The sequence below is a fragment of the Ovis canadensis genome, chromosome 23 (genome assembly GCF_042477335.2).
Source record: "Ovis canadensis isolate MfBH-ARS-UI-01 breed Bighorn chromosome 23, ARS-UI_OviCan_v2, whole genome shotgun sequence".
Lineage (NCBI taxonomy): Eukaryota > Metazoa > Chordata > Mammalia > Artiodactyla > Bovidae > Ovis > Ovis canadensis.
In genome coordinates, this window is record NC_091267.1 from 71,609,344 (window position 1) to 71,631,502 (window position 22,159).

Here is a 22,159-nt window from a genome sequence, read left to right on the forward strand (position 1 = left end):
AGATGCTCTTTGGTTCCCTACACACAGTTAAGTTGCCGGCATCAGCAGGCCGGCTGGGCTGGTCAGTGTACTTGGGCTCAGACCGGGGCTGGTCGTGGGGTCAGTCCTGGGCTGGACATTTGTCCCTCGGGTACAGCACGTCCTTCGTGTCCACTAATGTTGTTGGAGAAAGACCAGAGGAACCAAGCGGGCCAGCCCACCGAGGGGACCATCCAGGGGGCTACCTCTGGGTATATAGAGGCGGAAGTTGTTACATTGTTCTTAGCGAGAAAGCTTTTTCACCCACTCAGTCAGAGCACCCTGAAGGGAGGTGGTGTGACAGGGTTACTGACTCTAAGGCGCTTTTCATAAAGAAGCACGAAGCGGCACCGAAGCCGTGTAGCCAGGATGTGGCCGTGATGGACACGGGTCCGTGTCCCGTGTGGCTTGGGGGACTCAGGGAGGTCAGCTGCCAGGTCGCTGGGCTTCGCGGTGTTTTGGTGAGTCAGGAAGAGTCTCTGGGGTAGGAAGACAGGGCCCCTCCTTCCGTGGACCTGAAGCTGGCAGTGCTTTGGAGCGATGAGAACATTCTCTAAGTACAGTCTGTGCCGAGACTGTGGTGATGGAGCCAGTGATTCTAGGAGGGACCACTGGGCTGAGAGAACGGGGAGGAAGGGGGTGTGGACGGCAGAGTCCATCTTCCCAAAGGCTGGCTCCTGTCCCCATGGAGTCCCTGGAAGGCGGTAAAATGCCCGGGTTGCCCAGCTTGTTTCCTTTCTTCTCTGGTATGGGTGCTGGCTCCCAGTGCTGTCCTGTAGGGGGTCTCTAATGTGAAATCATCAGAGCTGGAGCCACTCTTTCTTGTAAGATTTTCAGAAGCTTTTCTGAGGACAGCGAACTTGGTTCTGCATAAGCCGTGAGGATCTTTCCATCTCCCTTCCCTGCAGTGGTTATGTGTGATGTCTGGCTGAAGAGACCATAATTGCAATTGCCATGGTCGTGAATTTCTGCTTACCGGTTTGGGCCTGTTTAAGAAAATGATAGATTCATATCTTCCCAAAGGAAAGCTGCAATCATAACTTATAGGGGGGAAATGCACAAGCTGAAATGAAAGCTGAAATCATTGACCTACTTTGGATATTTGTTCAGTTTTCTGCCTTTTAATCGACCGACTGGAGAAATGTATTTGCGCGCTGTAGTCCTAACGAGGCATATTGTTGCATTTGTGCTTTGATGAGAAGTTGACAGGAGACAAGTCTGTCTTGTCTGTGTTACACAGAGTGAGCGGAAATCTTGGTAGCACTGGCGTGAAGAAGTCAGGCAGGGACTTGCTTCCTGTTAAAGCGTCTCGTGACGTAAATTCTGAGGGAACACTCTGAGTCACTGGAAAGAAAACTTCTGAGATTTAGTGTTCTCCATGTTAAAATCACAGCCATCTAGAATTACAAAGTAAGTCATACTTTAACCAAACTCAAAAAATAAATGCCCTGTCTCAACCAAATGGGGCTGGTGCTATAAGAACACAAAAACTGATAGAAAAAAAACCCTTTTCCTTTTTTTTTTTTTTAAACACCAAAACCAATTTGCATTTGGGTATAACCAAATTATAGTGGTTAAGAGTTAAGAGTATAGCTTAAGAGTGTGACGGCAGTTTCCAGTGAGCAGCAAAGGGACTCAGGACTCCATTCTCCCCCAGACGCCCCTCCCGTCCAGGCTGCCATCCAGCGCTGTGCAGAGTTCCCTATGCTCTACAGTTCATGCTTGCTGGTTATCCACTTTAAACAGAGCCGTGTGTACATGACCTTCCCCAGGCCCCTTAACTGTCCCTTTCCACCCGCCCCTTCCGCAAAACCATAAGTTCATTTATGATAGAAAATTTTTAACAAAAGCTGCCGCACTTTATAATTTTTTTTTTTTAATTCACACTGGAAATGATGATTCATAGCAACACTGCTCTTGCACTTTGGACCATTGGTATCTGCAGGACCACCCTGGCCTCTCTGGGCCGACTGAGGGCTTCGGTAGTGAGCACGTTCCTCACTGAGCCCTTCCATAGCAAGTAGGTTATTTCCTTGTCTTTCCCCTACAGGCACTGTCCAGACTCCAGGCGCACCTTCACGAAACGGTTGATGCTGGAGAAACATATACAGCTCATGCACGGCATTAAGGATCCCGACTTGAAGGAAATGACAGAGGCCACCAATGAGGAGGAGACGGAGACGAAAGAAGACGCCAAGGTCAGAGTTGCAGGCGCTTTTGCTCCAGTGATGTTGCTGACTTGCTTTCTCCTTCTTTTTGCACTAAAATTTTTCTATGGTTATATGATTTAAAAAAATCAGCCAGTGCACAAAGCTGTCAAGTAATAGGAACACACTCTCTGCACTCAGCTAGCCTGAGTTTTCATCTTGCTCTTAAAGGTAACTTTTTTTTTTGGTGAGGTAACTTGATGGTGCTAGTGGTAAAGAACCCGCCCGCCAGTGCAGGAGACCCAGGAGATGCAGGTTCGATCCCTGGGTCGGGAAGATCCCCTGGAGGAGGGCGTGGCAACCCACTCCAGCATTCTTGCCTGGAGAATCCCGTGGACAGAGGAGCCTGGCAGGCTACTGTCCATGGGGTCACAAAGAGTCGGACATGACTGAAGTGACTTCACACACAACCTTTATTAAATTTCTTCTGTATCCTTTCAGATACAGCTTTAGGGATCAATCTGAAAATGAAAGTGAAAAATCACTCAGTTGTGTCTGACTCTTTGTGACCCCATGGACTATACAGTTCATGGCATTCTCCAGGCCAGAATACTGGAGTGGGTAGCCTTTCCCTTCTCCAGGGGATCTTCCCAACCCAGGGGCTAAACCCAGGTCTCCCGCATTGCACGCGGATTCTTTACCAGCTGAGCCACCAGAGAAGCCCAAGAATACTCGAGTGGGTAGCCTTTCCCTTTTCCAGCAGATTTTTCCGACCCAGGAATCGAACCAGGGTCTCCTGCATTACAGGTTACCAGCTGAGCAACCAGGGAAGTTAGGGATCAGTCTACTTACATATAAAAATTAAAGTTTTATGTTGACCCATGGAAGTTGTCTTAGCCTGGAAATTATTTTCATCTAGATTCCTTTGCATTGCTGAAGTGTTGGTTGTGAGAGGTACCTAATCAAAATTGATTCCGTTTAGTTTCTGTTTGTAATGATGAAAGGTTAAGGTCAAGAATTCGTGCTCTAGCAGTGGATAGTGAACTTGGAGCAGGCAACAGCATGGCTGTTAGCCTGCGTATAAAGCGCACACGTGCCAAGTGCTGTTGGAGTGCGGCAGTGGTTCAGCAGACATTTCAGAGACCTGTGCTGTCTTTGGCACCGTGCTGCATCTGGAATGTTCCTGGGGAAAAGCCCATGTGTGCTTTCAAGGAGTTAGTCATTGAAATCAAAATACAAGTCAAACTAGTGTTGCATTAAATTGTAATCCTTCCCCTCAAGTGATGGGGTGGGGGGTGGAATTAAAGACTGTACATGCAGGGGGCAGCTTTAGGTCAAGGTGGAAAAGCCAGATGGCCGTGGAGAAGGTGTCCATTGGCTTGGGATTTTAGAGAGCTGGAGGGGAGGGATTTGAGGGGCCGGAGGAGGAGTCTGAGGAGGCTGAGTGGGCAGGAAAGGGCCCTCACTGCCTCCAGTGAGGCGCAGGTGGCCCAACATCTGACCCTCAGGAAGGGAGCAGGTCTGGGCACTCTGCCACGAGATGCTCAGCCCGCGGCCCCGCCTCTCCCTGGCCGCATCCCCGCTCTCCCCTGTCCCCAGCTGCCCTGGCCAGCTCCCAGCGGGACCCCTTTCCCGGTGTGACCTCCCAGCTCAGGCTGTCCCTGTGACGCTCGGCTGGCTTGCTCATCGCTGTTTCTTGCTGCGTCCCTCGAGAGCGGGGGCCTGTTTGTTCGGCTGAGCCCCTGCAGGACGTCGGGTCAGCCTAGTGCCGAGCTCGCCTTGGCGGGGCAGAGGGAAAGGGTGACCCCCGGGCGGGGCGGGTGCCTCACAGCCGTAAGGAGCCCACACCCCAGCTCCCAGAGCCCACGGGCGGTTGTCCGTGCCTCACCGGTCCTGTCTTCCTCTCCCAGGCTCCCAGTCCAAAGCGGAAGCTGGAGGAGCCTGTGCTGGAGTTCCGCCCTCCCCGGGGGGCCATCACGCAGCCCCTGAAGAAGCTGAAGATCAACGTTTTCAAGGTGCACAAGTGCGCCGTGTGCGGCTTCACCACGGAGAACCTGCTGCAGTTCCACGAGCACATCCCGCAGCACAAGTCGGACGGCTCCTCCCACCAGTGCCGCGAGTGCGGCCTGTGCTACACGTCGCACGTGTCGCTGTCGCGGCACCTCTTCATCGTCCACAAACTGAAGGAGCCGCAGCCGGCGGCCAAGCAGAACGGGGCGGGCGAGGAGAACCAGCCGGAGAGCCAGCCGGGGCCCGAGGACGCGCCGGCCGACGGCCCCGTGTCGGACCGAACGTGCAAAGTGTGCGCAAAGACGTTCGAGACGGAAGCTGCCTTAAACGCTCACATGCGGACCCACGGCATGGCCTTCATCAAATCCAAAAGAGTGAGCTCGGCGGAGAAATAGCCGCCCCACCCTCTGCGCCCCCGCGAGCAGCGAAGCGCCCCCCACCCCGCTCACCGGTCCACATTGGAAGCAAAGAGACGTTTTTGTTACGCGACGTTGGCGGTATCACAGAGTTAACAGTTCTCTCCAGGCTGTTGCAATATATCCCGCTCCTCCCCTTCTCTGCCTCCTCCTGTCTGCCCTCCTCCCCTTCCTCCATAAGTATTAAAAACAGTATTTGAGTTGAAAAGAGTTTGTATATATTTAAACGAATAACTTTTTATACTTTGTTACATGTTTGTATCAGTATTTAGTGGACAACGTTTTGAAGATTTTTGTTTGTTTCGTTCTTGGGTTGTCTTTTTTTATATATATATATTTTTTTGTTTTTGTTTTGGGTTAGAGTTTTTCTTGTTTGTACGGTTTCTTTAAAAACAGAGTTCTTAGCAACAGGGGCAGTTCCTGAATTCCAATAAACCATTTTGTACGTCACGATTTTGAATGGGTTAACTAATTACAGGCTCCGACAGGGCCTTTTTTAGTGTTTTTAATTTTTAGAATTCACTACATAAATCGTAGGTGACTGTAGGTCTCAAAAACACTAGGGACTTTTAAGTGTCTTAGCACTCTATCCTCAACGTGCCTGCTCCGCTAGGGCTGCCACCCGGTGCGTGGCCTCTCCTCCCGGCCCGGTGTGTCGGAAGCCGCCTTGCAGGGCGCTTCCCTCCCAGCAAGGGGGTGGTAGCAGGGGCCAAACATCCAGGAAGGAAAGACATGGATGGATTCCATCTCAGAGTGGGGAAGAAAGCTCGCTCTCCTAAAGGGGAGAAGCAAGCAGGTAGTTTCCTGGGCCGATTTGCAAGGCTGGCTTCTAAAAGAGCACAAAGAGCTAAAGTGAAGAAAGGGCTGGACTACTGTAAAAGTTACAAACACATCATTAGACCAGTGGATTTATATAGTCAACGTTTTTGTCATGTAATTTATTAACTATTAACAACGACACAACTAAAAATATCAAGTATTTCTCTGGCTCTTGACAGGAAAAGGAAAAAAAAAAAATCACAGTTGACTTAACCCTTTGCTGTCTAAAGAGTTGGCGTTTCCTGTTCTGGGTGCTACTGCCAAAGGTCCCGGTACTTAGACTTGGGATGCACAATTTCCACCTGCCCGCTGCAGCAGCCGGCGTGTGGCCATCGGCCATTCCCTTCAGCACTGAGCCACATGGGTTGAGTTCAGCCATTTCAATAAGTACCTTTACTATTGGGTAGTTCAGCCTTCTTAATGCAGCCGAGGTACTCCTCTGTCCCTTCCAAATGTTTATAGTTCTCTGGGAGAGTTATATTTTTTTGGTTTTGTGTTTTCGTGTTTTCTTTTGCATTTTATATCTTGTATTTATCCCTAAACATGTTTTGTACTTTTTTTTTTTAAAAAAAAGGAAAGTTATTTTGTGTATATATAGATAATACTTGCATGATATACTGTAGTCGATGTCCGGTCCCTCGAGAGGTCTTGCTGCTGTCAGGCATCAGGCACTAACCGCACCCACCCTAACTGTATTAAACACGTTTCACGTATGTAAATAAACCTGGGACGTTTGGCCCTCGTGCTTTCGTGAGAGCATTCTTGATGGTGGGTCTCTTGACATCTTCGTGGAGTTTAGGGAGTGATTCACAGCAGGGATGGGCTGTGGGCTGTTGCAGCATTCTTGCCGCAAATAAGGGCAGCGTGTTCGTCTCACTGGCAATCAGCTATTTGTGTCCCTTTCGTAGCGACTCCCATCAGTACGTGGGCATACCCGAGGGTGTGGTTCAGTACTCCTCAACTTGAAATTCATTGCTGTTACTTGTTATATTTATACTTGTACTGCTCTTAAGTTGTATTCATAGCACTTTTCATTTGTTCTGCATTTGAACCTTGCAATAAACCTGTGTGGTGGGCTGCACGGGTCCTAATAGCCTAGTTTTACAGTCGAGGAAGCTGAGCTCAGATTTACGTTCTTGGCCTGAGCCCTCGTAGCTGGTAAGTGGCTTTGCATATTAGAACCCAGATATTCTTGCTCTAAATCTAGTGCTCACTCTCTGTGTTTATGTACATATCGACAGATACTCCTTTATTCAACAAATAAAAAGTATTTGCAAAACGCGATACTAGAATTTTTGTCTGTGGCGCTATGGCTTTTCTAAGGTAACCTGGGAGTCTTATCTACTCAAATACCCAAGCATGCTTGGTAATACAAAATTGGCATCTACTGAATGCCTGGTTGAGCAATGAAGAAAGGTTTTTAAATGTTCAGAGGTCGCACAATGAAGAAGCTGAAATCCAGAATAGGAAAGCAGCACCCAGGGTCTTCCCTGGCGGCTCCGTGGTAAAGAACACCTGCCAACGTAGGAGACACGGGTTTGACCCCTGGTCCGGGAAGACCCCACGTGCTGCGGAGCAGCCAAGCCGGTGCGGCGCATCTGCTGAGCCTCTGCTCTGGAGCCCGTGAGCCAACTCCCGGGCCTTTGTGCCACGACCACTGAAGCCCGGGTGCCCTAGGGCCCGTGCTCTGCACCAAGAGGAGCCCACACGCTGCAACCAGAGAAAAGCCCGTGCCGCCACGAAGACGGCCAAGGGTAAATCATTATAGAAACAACCAGTACCCAGGCTGTAGCCTGGATGGCTCGACTGGAGAGGGGATTGATGAGCTGGAAGATGGATCGTGAAGAAACCCCTTAGGACGCAGCACAGAGATAAGGAGATGAAATACATGAAGGAGGCTAGGAGTCTGGAAAGAGAAGCAGGTTTAATGGGCTTCCCTGGTGGCTCAGCAGTGAAGAATCTCCCTGCCAGTGCAGGAGACATGGGTTCCATCCCTGGGTTGAGAAGATCTCCTGGCAGAAGGAAATGGCAACTTAGTCCAGTATTCTTGCCTGGGAAATCCCATGGACAGAGGAGCCTGGTGGGCTACAGTCGATGGGGTCACAGATAGTTGGAGATGACATGGTCGACTACAATGAGTTTAATAGTTCCAGAAAGGGGGAGTAGAACTGGGGAGAGCCAGTATAGAGAATTTTTGTTTACTTGCTAAGTTGTTCCCAACTCTTTTGACCCCAAGGACTATAGCCTGCCAGGCTCCTCTGCCCACAGAATTCTCCAGGCAGGAATACTGGAGTGGGTTGCCATTTCCGTATCCAGTGGAAAATTTCTAGCTGTTGACGAAAGACATGAATGTATGGATTAACATGGTGGATGCTGAGCAAAAGAATCCACACTGGGGCTTAGGAATTTTGCCCATTCTGTACTAGTTGTAACTGGGGCACATTCCATGAATTTTTAGGAATCCTACTTCCTCTGTTGGTGAGGAAGGCGTGGGGCTGGCAAGAGTAGGCTGGGTCCAAGCTGTAAAAAACTTTGAATGACAATCCAGGGGGGTTGTACTCTGATCAAGATGAAGTATTTGGACAGGGGAGTGATACCAGATGAACTGGTAGCAGTGCTTAGGATAGACTGTGGGAGAGTGTATCGAGCAGTATTAAGTTAGTCTGTGCTGTGGTTATAACCTTTCATCTTAATGACTTACAGTGAGACATTTCTTGCCCAGATGTTGCTCCAAGGCTCCACTTTGAACGAAAGCTGCCGGGTGTTGTGGCAGAAGGCGAGTGCGGTTGGATGCTCGGGCCCAGAAGGGACAAATGCCCGTCTCCACAACTCACTGCCAAAGCCAGTCACACAGTCCCGGCTCACGATAAGGAGGCAGAGAAATGCGGTCCTACCTTGTGCCCAGAAGGCAGAAGACTGGAAATGCTGGCACAGCCTAAAAGACCATCCCGGGAACAGTTTGTATCGGTGTAGCTACGGCGCTAACACAGTGGGCCACATGGCCTTGAGGACTCAGCTCAGGGTAGAGGCAGGAGACTTAGAAAGAGGCTGTAGTCGTAGGGAGCATTTCGGGAGGAGGATGAACATAAATTCCATGCTGTGGGATACAGAGAAGAGACGTGTGAAAGTTCTAAGCGATTTTTTAAGGAACAGAAAAGAGATTTATTTCAAGGTGTGGACTACTTACATAGAAATATAGAAGTAAAGATGAAGAGCTGTTTATAGGGAAGGTGAGCTTGAACATTAGATATCCATTCAAGGTTAGTTTTTGTTTGAATGAATGTGTGTGGTTGAGTGATTTTTATCAATAATTGAGTAGCAGTAATACATAAAGAGGAGAAGGCAGTGGCACCCCGCTCCAGTACTCTTGCCTGGAAAATCCCATCGATGGAGGAGCCTGGTGGGCTACAGTCCATGGGGTCGCTAAGAGTCGGACAAGACTGAGCGATTTCACTCTCACTTTTCACTTTCATACATTGGAGGAGGAAATGGCAACCCACTCCAGTGTTCTTGCCTGGAGAACCCCAGGGACGGCGGAGCCTGGTGGGCTGCTGTCTATGGGGTTGCACAGAGTCGGACACGACTGAAGCGCCTTAGCAATACATAAAGAAGGATGCCAGCAAGGTGGTAAAACATAAAATGAAGCAAAGGATGATGTAGGCTTAGCATCCATGGCATAGACAACTGCTTCCCGCCACATTTTCTTCAAATTCCTGAGTCCTGCTGCACTACAGATTCCTAACAACAACTGGTCTACCCCAAAGCACTGATGGGCACATCTCCTCAGGGTCAGTAAGCTAGTGAGTTCCATCTCAGGATCTTTGACCAATGGAAATTTCCTATTGAAAAGTTTGGCTGAAAAAATTTATATATTTCATAACCATCATGCCATGAGTACTTTTTTTTTTTTAATGCCTTCTTGGAAGGTGAAAGATGTGTTTAAAGGACTTTATAAAATAAAATATGCCTTAAAGAAACCATTTATCCCAAAGAATGGGTCTGAAAATAAAGAGGGGTGTACCAAACATGGGTGTTCTTTATGCCATTTAGTTAAACACACACACACACACACACACAGAGCCAATGAGATGCTATAAGGATTCCAGATTGTGGCTCTTCCTTTTAAGTGTACATCTTCCAAATAAGGAAACTGTAGTTAGCTTAAAAACTTGACTTCTCCTGCACAGTTCAGTCTGTGCTTAAATGGGCTTTTTTTTTTTTTAAAGACTCATTACAGAGCTACTTTCTTTTTTAAAATTTTCTTATTTTTTTGGTCGCAGTGCATGGACTTATCGTGGGAGCTTCTCTTGCGGTGGAGCCCAGGCTCTAGGCGGAGCCCAGGCTCTAGGCGTGTGGGCTTCGGTAGTTGCAGCTGCACTCAGCACCTGCGCTCAGACATTTTGGCTTGGGGCTCGAGAACGAGGACTCAGCAGCTCAAGAGCGAGGACTCACTAGCTTGAGAGCGAGGACTCGGCAGCTCGAGAGCGAGGACTCAGTAGCTGTGGCACATGGGCTTTGCTCGGCGGCATGCGGAATCTTCCTGGACCAGGGATAAAACCCATGTCCCCCGCATTGGCAGGTGGATTCTTATCCACTAAACCACCAAGGAAGTCCTTAAATGGATTCTTGAAACTTTCTTGTTTGAGTTTCTTTTTGCAGTGAGGAACCTCACATTCCTACAGAGTTAATCTTAAACCTTTGGGATATGAAACGTGAGCTTATTTCTCTGCAAAGAGCCTCTCTTCCTGGTACTAGAAGCTTCTGGACTAGCTGGTGTGAATTCTGGAGTCAGCATGACTCCCAAAGCACTGATTCTGAACAGCCTGGCCTCGATCCACATGGTCTGTGTATAAGGTCAAATTTGAGGCGTGGCTACTGTCAGTCTTTGCGGTAACAGAGAGCATTCTCTTTCGACATCCGTTTTCCCTCCCTACAGTCCCTGTAGCTTTGGGTGAACATTTTAGTAAAGACTCAACACACTGGATGATGAAAGTTTCATCACCTTGGCCTGTGTTTTGCTGGAAGTCTGTTCATTTATGTCTGCTGCCTTTGTTAGAAAGGGAGACCTGGGGGTGTCCAGCATCCGGGTCCTGTGTGAACTAGGGTCCTAGCAGAACGCAAATGCCACACTAGAAAAGCTTTACTTTCATCGTAACTAAGGAAGGGACTGTGTACTGGGTTGGAACAAAGGATGTCGAGGGTCACAGAGAGCGAGAGCCGTAGTCACAGCCAAGCAAGAGCGGTGGGAAAGAAATTACGGAGAAGCTTCCGCTTCACGCTCAGCAGTTTCCAGCCTGTTCTGCCACGGGTGAAGACCGAATAAAAGCCAGAAAACAAGGAGACACAGTCGTATTCTGCAACATCAGTGTGCTGGGCACAGGGTGGGACACAAGGACGCTTGGCGGATGGGCGCTGGGGTGGGAGACAAGATTAGAATCACAGATCAGAAGGGCGTGCTCTGCACCACGCACGTTTCACCCCCTACAGGGAAGCTGGCAGCTGGAACCGGGACTGTGGATTACATATCTACCTTTTGTACCAATTTCCTCTCCAGGTTTGCCCTGGAATTATGCCCTGGCCCTAGTGGTTATTTTTACTTAAGGAAACAGAAGAGCTTTTCCCAGAAAACATGTTTCCAAATTAAACTTACGGGGTTAGTTTTGACTCCTAAAGCAAGGCTACTTATGTTTCACGGTATTTAAAGGAACTGATTATTTAATGTGCTTTTCTATTTGATTGTAAGCTGCTATCCTTGGGCTTTCCTTAGTTATAATTGTAAATTTCACTACCATGGCAAGTTTGTTTCTAACACAGTTCTTTGCAAGATGATATTTTTACCTAGGGGAACTCTAAAATTAGAGTCCACCCTATCACACTTCCAGCTAGGTTCCAGAAAGGGAGGATTTAGCACAACAGCAATTGTCTGATCTTCAAGTCAGGTTTAATTGGATTGGTTATTTCTGGAGAAGAAACATCATTTTTTTTTTAAAGAAAAAAAAAAAAAAAAAGAACAAGGAAGGCATAGAGCCCCCGAATGGAGAGGACGGTGTGAAGTTGATGTGAGTCAGGATTAAGCAGAGTTGCCTGTGTCAGAGGAAACGACCCCGTCTGGAAAGCGTCCAAGACAGATCTCTAAGCAGGGGTAATGGACATTTGTCTTGATTCCATCAGTTCAGCATCTGATTCCTTTCTGGGAATCTACCACAGTGTGAACCTCTGAGAGATGGATCTTGCCTCCTACTCCCGAAACCAGAAGGTCATCCTCCCTGACTCCCAGCAGCCTAACCTCAGGCATGGGATGACCAGCACTTGGTGAAAAAGGTGCTCTTGCTTTGACTCTGGAGTCGGTGATGCAGCAAAGTAGGCACAGTTTAAATGTGCACATGTGGCAGCACGGTGGCCCCGGTCGTGGTGACTGCAGATGGGGAACCACAGAGCGCTGTGCTCGTTGGTCAGGAAGAGGGGAGAACCAGGACCCGGGAGGAAAGAACGTGGACATTGCTCGGCATCTCTGCCCAGCTGGGAACCAGTCTGCCTTCCAGGAAGCACCGATAATCTTGGCCCCAAGGGTCCACTCATGGTGGGACATGTTGAAGCTTAAGCTTCTCCTTCCCTCTTAATAAGACACTATCCTAGCAACACGACAATGTCAGTTATTTCATTTTAATATCCTACAGAAGTATAGTTGATTTGGCCTTCCCAGAGGATGTAGGAGACACAGGTTCAATCCCTAAGTCAGGAAGATCCCCTGGAGAAGGGAATGGCTGTCCACTCTAGTACTCAGTTCAGTTCAGTCGCTTAGTCGTGTCCAACTCTGCGACCCCATGAACCACAGCACGCCAGGCCTCCCTGTCCATCACCAGCTCCCGGAGTTTACCCAAACTCATGTCCATTGAGCCAGCTTCTTGAATCCAGTGGCGGCGGCATTAACAACAGCACCAGCCAGTGATAGCCGCCGCCTTGGGAAATGATAGAGGTGCGCTTTCAGGAAGGGAAGGCATTCTTTATTTTCATGTCCTATTTTTACGCCCAGCACGGTGCCATGTGGAAAACAGGTGCTTAAAACATCTTCAAAGAACAGCTGAGTCTCCTTGAAGCTTGATTACTCAAAATTTTATTTCTTAAGAGTTGGGAAAAACATTATAAAGGTCTTGAAAAGTGAGATTCTTTTTTTTAATGTGGAATTTTAAAAGATCATTTAGGTGGTTTTTATTACTGATTAAAATCTGGATATGTATTCTGCTCATTAGATTTCCCCCTCTATTGACAAAAGATGGAACACTTCACACTGAATTCTAAAAGATGATTTCATATTTTCAAGGACTATACAATGTCAACAACTGATGTGGAAATAAATCCAGGCTTGAGAGATTTTTCTGCTTAATCATTCTTAAATATCCGAATTACCTAAACCTCCAGTATTTTCAACCCTCCCCTTCTTTGCCTTCTATTTATTTATTTTTTAACAGTGAAAGTGTTAAGCACAGGAGACGCACATGGAATTGAGACCTTTAACACGAATGTTTATTACTCAAGAGCGCTGATGTAATACCAGGAAACAGCTGAAGTAGGCTGATTGCATGCTTTCATGCATTTACAGATGGGGAAAGGGAACAGCTTCGACTCTGGTTTCTGGTGCCAAATTAGGTCCATTTTTCAGTCCAAGTTCTTGCTTCCTCCGTGTAGCTCCAGACTGGGTGTTTTCCTTCATGTTTTGCACTGACGTTTCAGCTTCCACCTCAATTTCAGAACAGTCTCCCGGGCGCATAGTAACAGTCAGTGTATTCACAGCAGAAAATAATTTTGAAGGTAGACTCAGAGGGTTTCAAGGTCAGAGACCTTAAAGGTGATTTTTAAAAAGACCATTAGATGAATAAATCTCATCGATAACACTCTCATCTAGCGCTCAGTCAATATTTGGATACCTCCAAGGGCAGACACCTCTCTACCATTGGAAAGAGCCCAGTTCATCTTCGGGTAGTTTTGACGAGAAAACTCTCCCCTGTTTCAAAACTGTCCTTTTGTAACTTGGAGCTAATGATCTGTTTTTTTTCAAGGAACTATTCACCCTGTATCACTTTAACTGCTTCTGCGCCTGAATCTTTTTTCTTTAGATCAATAACCATAACAGAATAATAATAAATCCCCACAATAGCCACTGTGTATTAAGGGTCTACTATAGGTCAGACGGGCTTCCCAGGCGGCGCTAGTGGTAAAGAGCCTGTCTGACAATGAGGAGACTTGAGACGCAAGTTCGACTCCTGGGTTGGGAAGATCCCCTGGAGGAGGGAATTCCTACCCACTCCAGTATTCTTGCCTGGAGGATTCCATGGACAGAGGAGCCTGGCTGGCTACTGTCCAGGGGGTCACCAAGAGCTGGACACGACTGACTTTCACTTAGAGAGGTTATTATTTAAGGACAGACTTCCTAGAAAGTATCCATACCATAAGAAATCCAGACCCACACATTGCATGTTTTTTAAGGTAGAGGAACGCAGTCACCATGGTCTTTTTCCAGCATCGCTGGCTTCATCGGATGTGCGTCCTAAGCCCCCTGGGATGACGTGGGTGTTTATTTGTCCTACCGCGATACCGGGTGTTTCCGTGGGGAGGTTCATCACTCCCACTTGCGGCTTTCAAGTCCGGCAAACATATTAACAGATGCAGAAAATGCCCAGATGATGACGCAGAAGCCCTTCTTTGCTTAGCATTTCCTGAACTTTCCATAGATTGGATTCACACTCGTTCTTGGATAAAAACCCAATCCTGCCACCTCACTTCCTCCATTTGTTTATTTGTTAAACCCAGAGATGTACATAGGCATCTGACGCGAGAAAGTCTAGGCTGGTCCCTAGTAACTGGAAATGTTAATCTGCATAACTAAAGGAAGCCAGGTGGTCAGCGGCCCCCACATCAACAGGGTGATTTTACTCAACATTAACAAGTCATACACAAATCGGTTTCCATGGTTTGTTCAATGCGGCCGCTTTGCAGGTGGCGGAGGAGACACAGCTTGTCTCTGCACGTTAAGGCGCGAGAATGTCACGTTTCCCCCCAACACGTTGTAGTCTGGTGTTTTATAAATGCAAGGTTTTGTCTAGGAGGGAAACTTGGCCCTGGCAGGCAAAGGTCTTCACGGAAGATGGCCCTGACTCTGCTGCTTCGTCTGCTCTCTTTTCAATCTCAGCTGCCTTTTGTTTTTCCTGCAAGAAATGTTTCTCTCAAGTGCATGCAGGACGTTGAAGAATTCCTTTCTGATCTGAATTCAGTGGAGCCCAAAGAATATGCTCTAAGAAGTAAGTAGGTTTTTCCTGGCCCGTTGGGTAGCTGAACATGGGGCAGACAGGTTTGGACTTGGGATGTTCTAGAAAAGCTCTTGAGAATTAAAAACCCAGGACCAAATAGGAAAGAGAAGAGATGCTCAATTTACAATTTGCACCAGGAATCAAGAAGGAAGAAGGAATTTTAACTGCAGAAGGCACTAGAGAGAGTGGTATTAATTCCAGCCAGAAGGAATCTCATGAGGACCAGTTTCTCAATGAGATGAAGATTATTTGTAAATTGTATGATGCTGTTTACTAGTTTTGAAGTTGATAACATTTCACCACTGTATGAGATAGCTTGGTTTATTTCTTTCTCTAGACATTTAGTCTGCATTTGATAAAGAATTGCTTCACTATTTAGGAAACAGGCTCTGCCCATTATATGTTTGATGGTAAATTCTGAGGAGTATGTTGGTGAACGTATTGGCTCAGATTGTATATAATAAGTTTGATTGTAGCCAGACCTCTTTGCATGTGATATGGATGGACAGCAGGCTGCAGTAATTTTATTTTTGTTAGTTTTCCAGAATTATTTTTACAGCTAAAGGGACATATACATCCCTGCCAGAAAGTGGCAAGAAATCAGATTCATTTTCAGTGGGATAACCTCTCCAGGAGAATGATTCCTTCTTGATGCTGATGTAAACCGCTAAGGAGGAAAAATGTAAAAACTCACTTTTTCCAAAGCCAGAAACATTCTCACAGCAATTTTCATTTCCATTTAACACATGAATAATTTACTTTGTATTGGGAAATCCAAATAGGAACATAATATACATTATAAAGATAAACAAAAGTTTTGATCTAATATTGAGTAATTCAAAACAGCACATGACTTGAAGCAATTACTTCAAATTATATGTTCTTGTAGTTAATGAAATGATAGGGTAATATGAATCTGATGGATTCAATAACCATCTGCAAGTTTTATTTTGGAGTTGATTATGTTTTTCTGTAATACTTGGTGATATTGACAGGGAACATTCTGACAAACACAGGCCAAATAAGCTGGCCAAGAAAATCCAGAAGGGTGTGATGAGTCCTGGTGGTGCGATGGAGGGAGGTATCGTCATCGTTAGTCACAGCCTCGTTAGTGCTTTATGTCTTCCATTGCTCTAGCCATGCACCTTCGATGTTCCATCTGTAGGCACATGAAAACTGAAACCTTATTATTATTTTTTTTTAGTTATAGAAGTGTCCCAAAGTCGAACGGTCCAAGAAAGAGCTGATTGATGTATATAAATGGGGTAGAGGACCATCAGTTAATAGACGAATACTACAATTTGGTGTTGTAACTGAGTTTCATTGTAATGCATTCCCAACACCCTTGACATCGTTGCTTTGACGTGTTGTTTGAGATTTTCAAGCATAGAACGTAGTTCTGACCTTTGTTCTCAGCATGGTTTTCCTGACAGTCATGTGGATGGAAAAATAATGAAAGTCAGTATTTACAGAGTATGTTTACATGGTGAGTGCCGCTCCCAGCCCAGGGCAAGAGTTGTCTCTCGTTTAGTCCTAATGCCCTTTCCTACCCGTGGGGAGGGCATTATTTTCACATCTGTTTTATAAGTGAGCCACAAAGATCCAAAGCATCTTGCCAAAATAAGTGATGCAGGTAGGATTTGAAACCAGGTCATCTGATTCCCAAGCCTGCATTTTCAATTACTGCCCCAAATAAACAGCAACAGAGAAATAAGAGCAAAAATAGTCATCAGCAAAAAAAAAAAAAAAAAAGAATGAAGCAGAAACACAGGTATCAATATGAAGGGAATATGCAGAAACAACATCAAGGAAAAAAGTCGTGGAAGAATATATATATATAGTAGGCAAATTTTCTAAAATGCAACTTAAGGTGCTCTACTGCTTTGGGGGACATACGTACCTAGTGCAAATGGAAAGAAATGTATGAGAATGATAACCTCCAAATTCGGTTAGAGGTTGCCCTGCAGAGGGGACGGTGAGGGTAGGGATGTCACTGGGGATCCATCAGGGTAAACTGTGTTTTTTAAGCTGGGCGACTGCAACATAGGTGTTTCTTGTTTTTTCACTTTGTGCCTTTTTAAGATATTAAATGTCGCATAGGAATGTTTTAAAACTCCATCCCCAATCCAAAGCACAGAGACGACACCAGCAGAACCTCTGATAATGGGTGGGGTCTGAGGAATTAAGTGGAGGGAGAGGGTGCTTGAAATTCAGGCAGACGTGTTTGTTTTTGCAGAAGGGAATTGGCATCTTTGCTGCTCTGGAACAGGAGAGAGCTTGCTCTTAGAGCCCGAGGCAGACACTCGGTCTGGCAGAGGAGGCTGGATTGGAGAGGGTGGAGCTTACGGGAGGAACGAATCCAGGAGCACGACTCTAAGATGAGGTTTCTGTGCGTTCTTCCCTGCATCCATCTCCATGAAAGGGAACAGACTCCAGCCATCGCTGTTTGAAGGCTTCCCTGTTGCCCCCTCTGGGCCCCTGTCTGATTCTATCCCCACCTCTGCCCCTCTGCTTCTGATTTTTTGTTTATTTGTCTATTTCTGGCCGCCCTGGGCTTCTGTTGCTGCACTTGGGCTTTCTCTGGTTGCCTCTCACCTTGGGGCTCCTTCTGTCGGGGGGCGCAGGCCCAGGCCGCGGGCTGCAGCAGTTTCGGTGGCAGGCTCATTAGCTGTGGCGGTGGGCTTTAGAGAGCTACCTTTGTAGCTGCGGCCCCCAAGGTTAGCTGATCCGAGGCAACGTGGGATCCTCCCAGGCCAGAGACTGAACCAGTATCTCTTGCATTGCAAGGTGGATGGATATTCTTAACCGTTGGACCACCAGGGAAGCGCTTGTTTTTCTTTTATACTCCACAATCCACAGCAATCTACGTTCAATCACTTACATGAAAGTTGCAGCCTCAAAGACTTCTGGCATCTCCTCTGCTGACTAGTCATTTCTTTCTCTATTTTCTTTCTCCTTGACCGCGGTAGTGTCGACTATCTTCTTAACACTCGCCTCTTTCTAACTCAAGGATCGTCCTTCCTTACGGGGATCTGTCTTCTCTCTCCACCTCTCTCTGCCTGCACCTTCCCACCCGCTCCTTTCCTCTCTGTCCCTCCCTTGTAAACAGAACCCCATTTTAGGAACAAGGTATCGCTCCACAGACTCTGCTGGGCGGGCAGGCCTGGCACCTGGGCGCTCCTCCTGTTGAGGCCGAGAACCAGCCGCGTGCTTGGCCCCAGCAAGCCGTGTCATTCTGCTAAACGAGTCTTCCCACCCATGAAGTAGAGAGCTTGTGCTTCTCAAAGTGTGAGGATCTGCAGCAGCTTAAAAATGTTCTCATGTCTCCGCTTAGCAGTATGCTGCAGCGGGGGTCGAGTGTTTAAGCTGAATGTCCAACACAGGGACTTTTAAGAGTTAAATCACATAAATTAACAATTGGGTAGAGTATGTTAGAGAGAAGGGGGATGGCAACCCACTGTAGTATTCTTGCCTGGAGAATCCCAGGGACAGAGGAGCCTGGTGGGCTGCAGTCTATGGGGTCGCACAGAGTCGGGCACGACTGAAGCGACTTAGCAGCAGCAGAGAATGTTAAGAACAAAAGGAATGGATACTCGAAAGTCATCCCTTCCTAATGGCTGTAGTGCATCTGGCCATCATCTGTACTCTTTAAAAATTTTTATTAAATTTTTGATATATGTCATTTATTTGGCTGTGCCAGGGCTCAGCTGCAGCACATGGGATCTTCAATCACTCACTGTCGGCATGCGGGACCTTTAGTTGCAGCTTGTGGGGTTTAGTTCACTGACCAGGGATCAAACCCAGGCCTCCTGCCCTGGGAGTGGGGAGTCTTAGCCACTGGACCCTCAGGGAAGTCCCGGTCATCTGTACTCCCGAACAAGCCTGTGCGGTGGAAATGTACTGCTGGGCTACTGCCCGTCAACCTCTGAGCTCAAGCTCAGGGACGGCAGGCTCGGGGCTTGAAGTCAGCGGTGGAAGTTTATTCACCACACTAGTCAGCAATCCCTGCAGGTCAGGACTTGTGTTGTTGGCTGTCTAGACTTCAGAAGTTGATGGAGAAAATGTTACAAATGAAAACTTAAACTGTGTTTATGTCTATAGCCTTCGCCTTATAAATAGCACCCAAAACTGTCATTCAGCAAAAACATGGCTCACATCCTGGACGAATGGGTGAAGTTCTGGCATATCTTCCTGGCTTCACGTCCGTATTACTCATGAAGATGGACAAAAATATCACCCACCGTTTATGTGGGGATGACACTCATTGGTATCATAGGCCAAATCATAGATTGGCAACAGAAAACGAGAATTTGGCAAAAATTAACGAAAGCATTCTGTGAGTATCAGTTGCTATGTATGGAATTTATAACAAGGAGTATTATTATTTTTAAAATGATATTTACCTTTTTAATGAGACATAGCTTATTTTGTTTTTAATATTTATTTGGCTGTGCCAAGTCTTAGCTGTGGCCTGTGGGATCTAGTTCCCTGCCCAGGGATCAAACGCGGGCCTGTGGCACTGGGAGCTCAGAGTCTCAGCCCCTGGGCCACATTTCTTCCTGTTTTCCCTTCCCTTTTGTTCTATCACCGCTTCTGGTTCTCCACCCCCACACCTACTTGTGTTCCTTGCTGTGTTTCTAATATTAGATTTTAATACAAAATCGTGAATTTGTTTAGTCTCTAAGCCGTGTCTGGCTCTTTTGCGACTGCATAGCCTGTAGCCCGCCAGGCTCCTCTGTCCATGGGATCTCCCAGGCAAGAATACTGGGGTGGGTTGCCATTTCTTCTCCAGGGGATCTTCCTGACGCAGGGATCAAATGCTTCTCCAGCATTGGCAGGCAGATTCTTTACCACTGAGCTGCCTAGGAAGCCCTTAGTGAACATGGGATCCTTATTAAATACATGTGGTGTGTGTGTGAGTCGCTCAGTCGTGCCCGACTCTTTGTGACGCCATGGACTGCAATCCACCAGGTTCCTCTGTCCATGAGATTTTCCAGGCAAGGATACTGGAGTGGGTTGCCATTTCCTTCTCCATGTGGAGATAGAGGTATATCTATATATCCATATACCCTTTCATTCTAATCTGGGGACTTCCCGCCTTTGGCTTTATTATGTATGTTCTAGAATAATGATCTCACATCTCCCATCTGAATATCTTAGCTTCTTCCATCTTTCCTTTTTTCACCTGTGTTGGCACTTGATATAAATGTTTTAATATATAATTTAAAGAGCAGATAATGAGCAGATGACCAGAACACACAATGGAAATGCCATTGAAAGGAGACTCTGAAGCCGTGTTCTGTCGTCCTAGCCGGCACCTGCTCGGTCATCCCTGCAGGTCTCTCTAGGGCTCACAGTGCTCTCAGTTTCCGCCCCCCCCCCGGGGTCCCATCTCTCCGCAATCTTGTTGTACTTTCCCCGAGCACATGGCTGCTGCTTCTCTCCAGGCCCGCAGCTTCCTCCACCACGGCTCACAAGCTACTTGGTGGTTCCCTTGGCTTGGATTAGAATCCCCACTTGGAGAGTGTTACAGGTTGAATTGTGTCCTCCGAAAAGATATGTTGAAACCCCAAGTCCTGGCACTGCGGTCCATGATCCTGTTTCCAAACAGGATCTTTTTTTTTTTAATTGTCACCTTAAATTTTACCCATCACTAAAAGGATGATGGTCAGCGTTCCAGGGATGCCCCACGCATTGGCATGAAACAGCAAGGCTTTCTTCTCAATAGCTTCACTACCCCACTTTGGCACAGCTGCCAAGAACCATGTGATGGTAAGAATCACCCACCAAACACTGCCAGCCATAGTAAAAAAAAATAGAGTATCATAAAAAGCATGATACAGGCTTTGTTATGAGATTCTTGGGTCACTGTGGAAGCCTTATACTGTGCGGGGCTGGATGCATTGCAGGCAACTTGGTCCTCAAGCAAAAACCCAATAAAGAAAATTAATGACACCATCATGTAGCAGACGGCATACATTATAATGGGCCTTTCAGGACAACGGAATCTTATCACATCAATCAAAAAAGTTAAAAAAAATAAGCAACGTGGCAGAGAGGCAAATGCCTGAAATCAGTCCTGTGAAACACCGAGCAAATGAAAGCTCTTCTCCTAAAGTACATATTTGGACAAGGAGGTGATCAATCATGCACGTGCAAAAAGCAACAGCCAAGATCAGGATCGATTTTCAACTCTCGGGGACACCAAAAGCCATAGCCCCTCTGCACTGCCACTGAGGCTCCGTCAGTAGGATCGCCAGCTAAATTCAGGTCCACCAGCTGAGGACACGGCTCACCACAGTCCGGGAACCGCCATGGTTAAAACTGCCGTCTGATGGGCATAGTGATTCAGAAGATTGGGCATGAAGGCAGTGTTATAAGGCAAATCCTGGCACACCCTCAAGGTGATAGGCTCAAAGAAAACAAACTGTGCCCACCTATATGGCCCACAAACATAGTCAAGGGCCACAGATAGAAGATGATCCAACTCATAGCCATGCTTTCTCGATGGAATGGGATTCAGATGATCAGGCCTCCTCAGTATGTATTTTAGGTCTTTGTACACCTGCAGGTCTCAGCTTCTTCTATCTTACTGTTAAGTTCTTCAAACAGAATTACTCTTTGCACAGTCGGAGGTGTGTTAGCTTGGTCTCACAAAAGGCATCTGTTTCTGGTTTCACAATATGGGAAAATGACATCATCTTGCCTCTTCTTTTCACTTGATTACATTGGGTACCATGTGGCCAACGTGTCAAGTTGATCAACCACATTCCCAAACAACAGATTTCATCTTAGGAAAGAGCTATTTCTTCCTTTGACTGAAATGTCTCATACCTCGGGGCCCGGCTCCCGGGGGCCTGCGGTGCCGGCTGGGGGTGGCCGCCGGTGCCTCATGTAAATGAAGCCAGCTAGGGGAATGGCAACCCACTGTAGTGTTCTGCTGCGCGTGCCTCGGAGCGACCGCTGGAAACAGAATCTTTATAGGTGTGATCAAGTTATGGTAGGGCTGTGCCGGACTGTTATTCAGTCACTCAGTCGTGTCCGACTCTTTGAGACCCCATGGGCAGCACGCCAGGCTTCCCTGTCCTTCACCATCTCCCAGAGTTTGCTCAAACTCATGTCCAATTGAGTCAGCGATGCCATCCAACCATCTCATCCTCTGTCACTCCCTTCTCCTCCTGCCCTCGATCTTCCCCAGCATCAGGATCTTTCCCAATGAGTCGGCTCTTCACATCAGGGAGGGTCCAAATCCAATGACTCATATCCTTATAAGAGGGAAATACGGGAATTCCCTGGTGGTCCAGTGCTTAGGGTTCCATGCTTCCATTGCAGGGAGCACGGGTTTGACCCCTGGTTGGGCAACTAAGATCCCACGTGCCGTGTGGTGTGGCCAAAAAAAAAAAAACAAACAAACAAACAGAAAAACCATACACACAGACACAGA

At 47.1% G+C, this 22,159-nt stretch overlaps 2 protein-coding genes across 3 annotated transcripts in view; both read left to right on the forward strand.

Moving 5' to 3' along the window:
- ZNF532 (zinc finger protein 532) overlaps positions 1–6,694 on the forward strand; it is a 110,864-nt gene extending 104,170 nt beyond the window's left edge. For both annotated transcript variants that reach the window (XM_069569090.1, XM_069569091.1), the window contains exons 10-11: positions 2,069–2,216; positions 4,076–6,694. In XM_069569090.1, the coding sequence (XP_069425191.1) occupies positions 2,069–2,216; positions 4,076–4,570 (643 nt within the window). In that variant the 3' untranslated portion in view covers positions 4,571–6,694. The remainder of the gene's footprint in view (positions 1–2,068; positions 2,217–4,075) is intronic.
- Positions 6,695–14,412: 7,718 nt separating this feature from the next.
- Positions 14,413–22,159, forward strand: part of LOC138428394 (O-acyltransferase like protein-like) — a 65,090-nt gene continuing 57,343 nt past the window's right edge. Inside the window, exon 1 of the mRNA XM_069569092.1 lies at positions 14,413–14,706. The gene's annotated coding sequence lies outside the window, so the exon portion shown is untranslated. The remainder of the gene's footprint in view (positions 14,707–22,159) is intronic.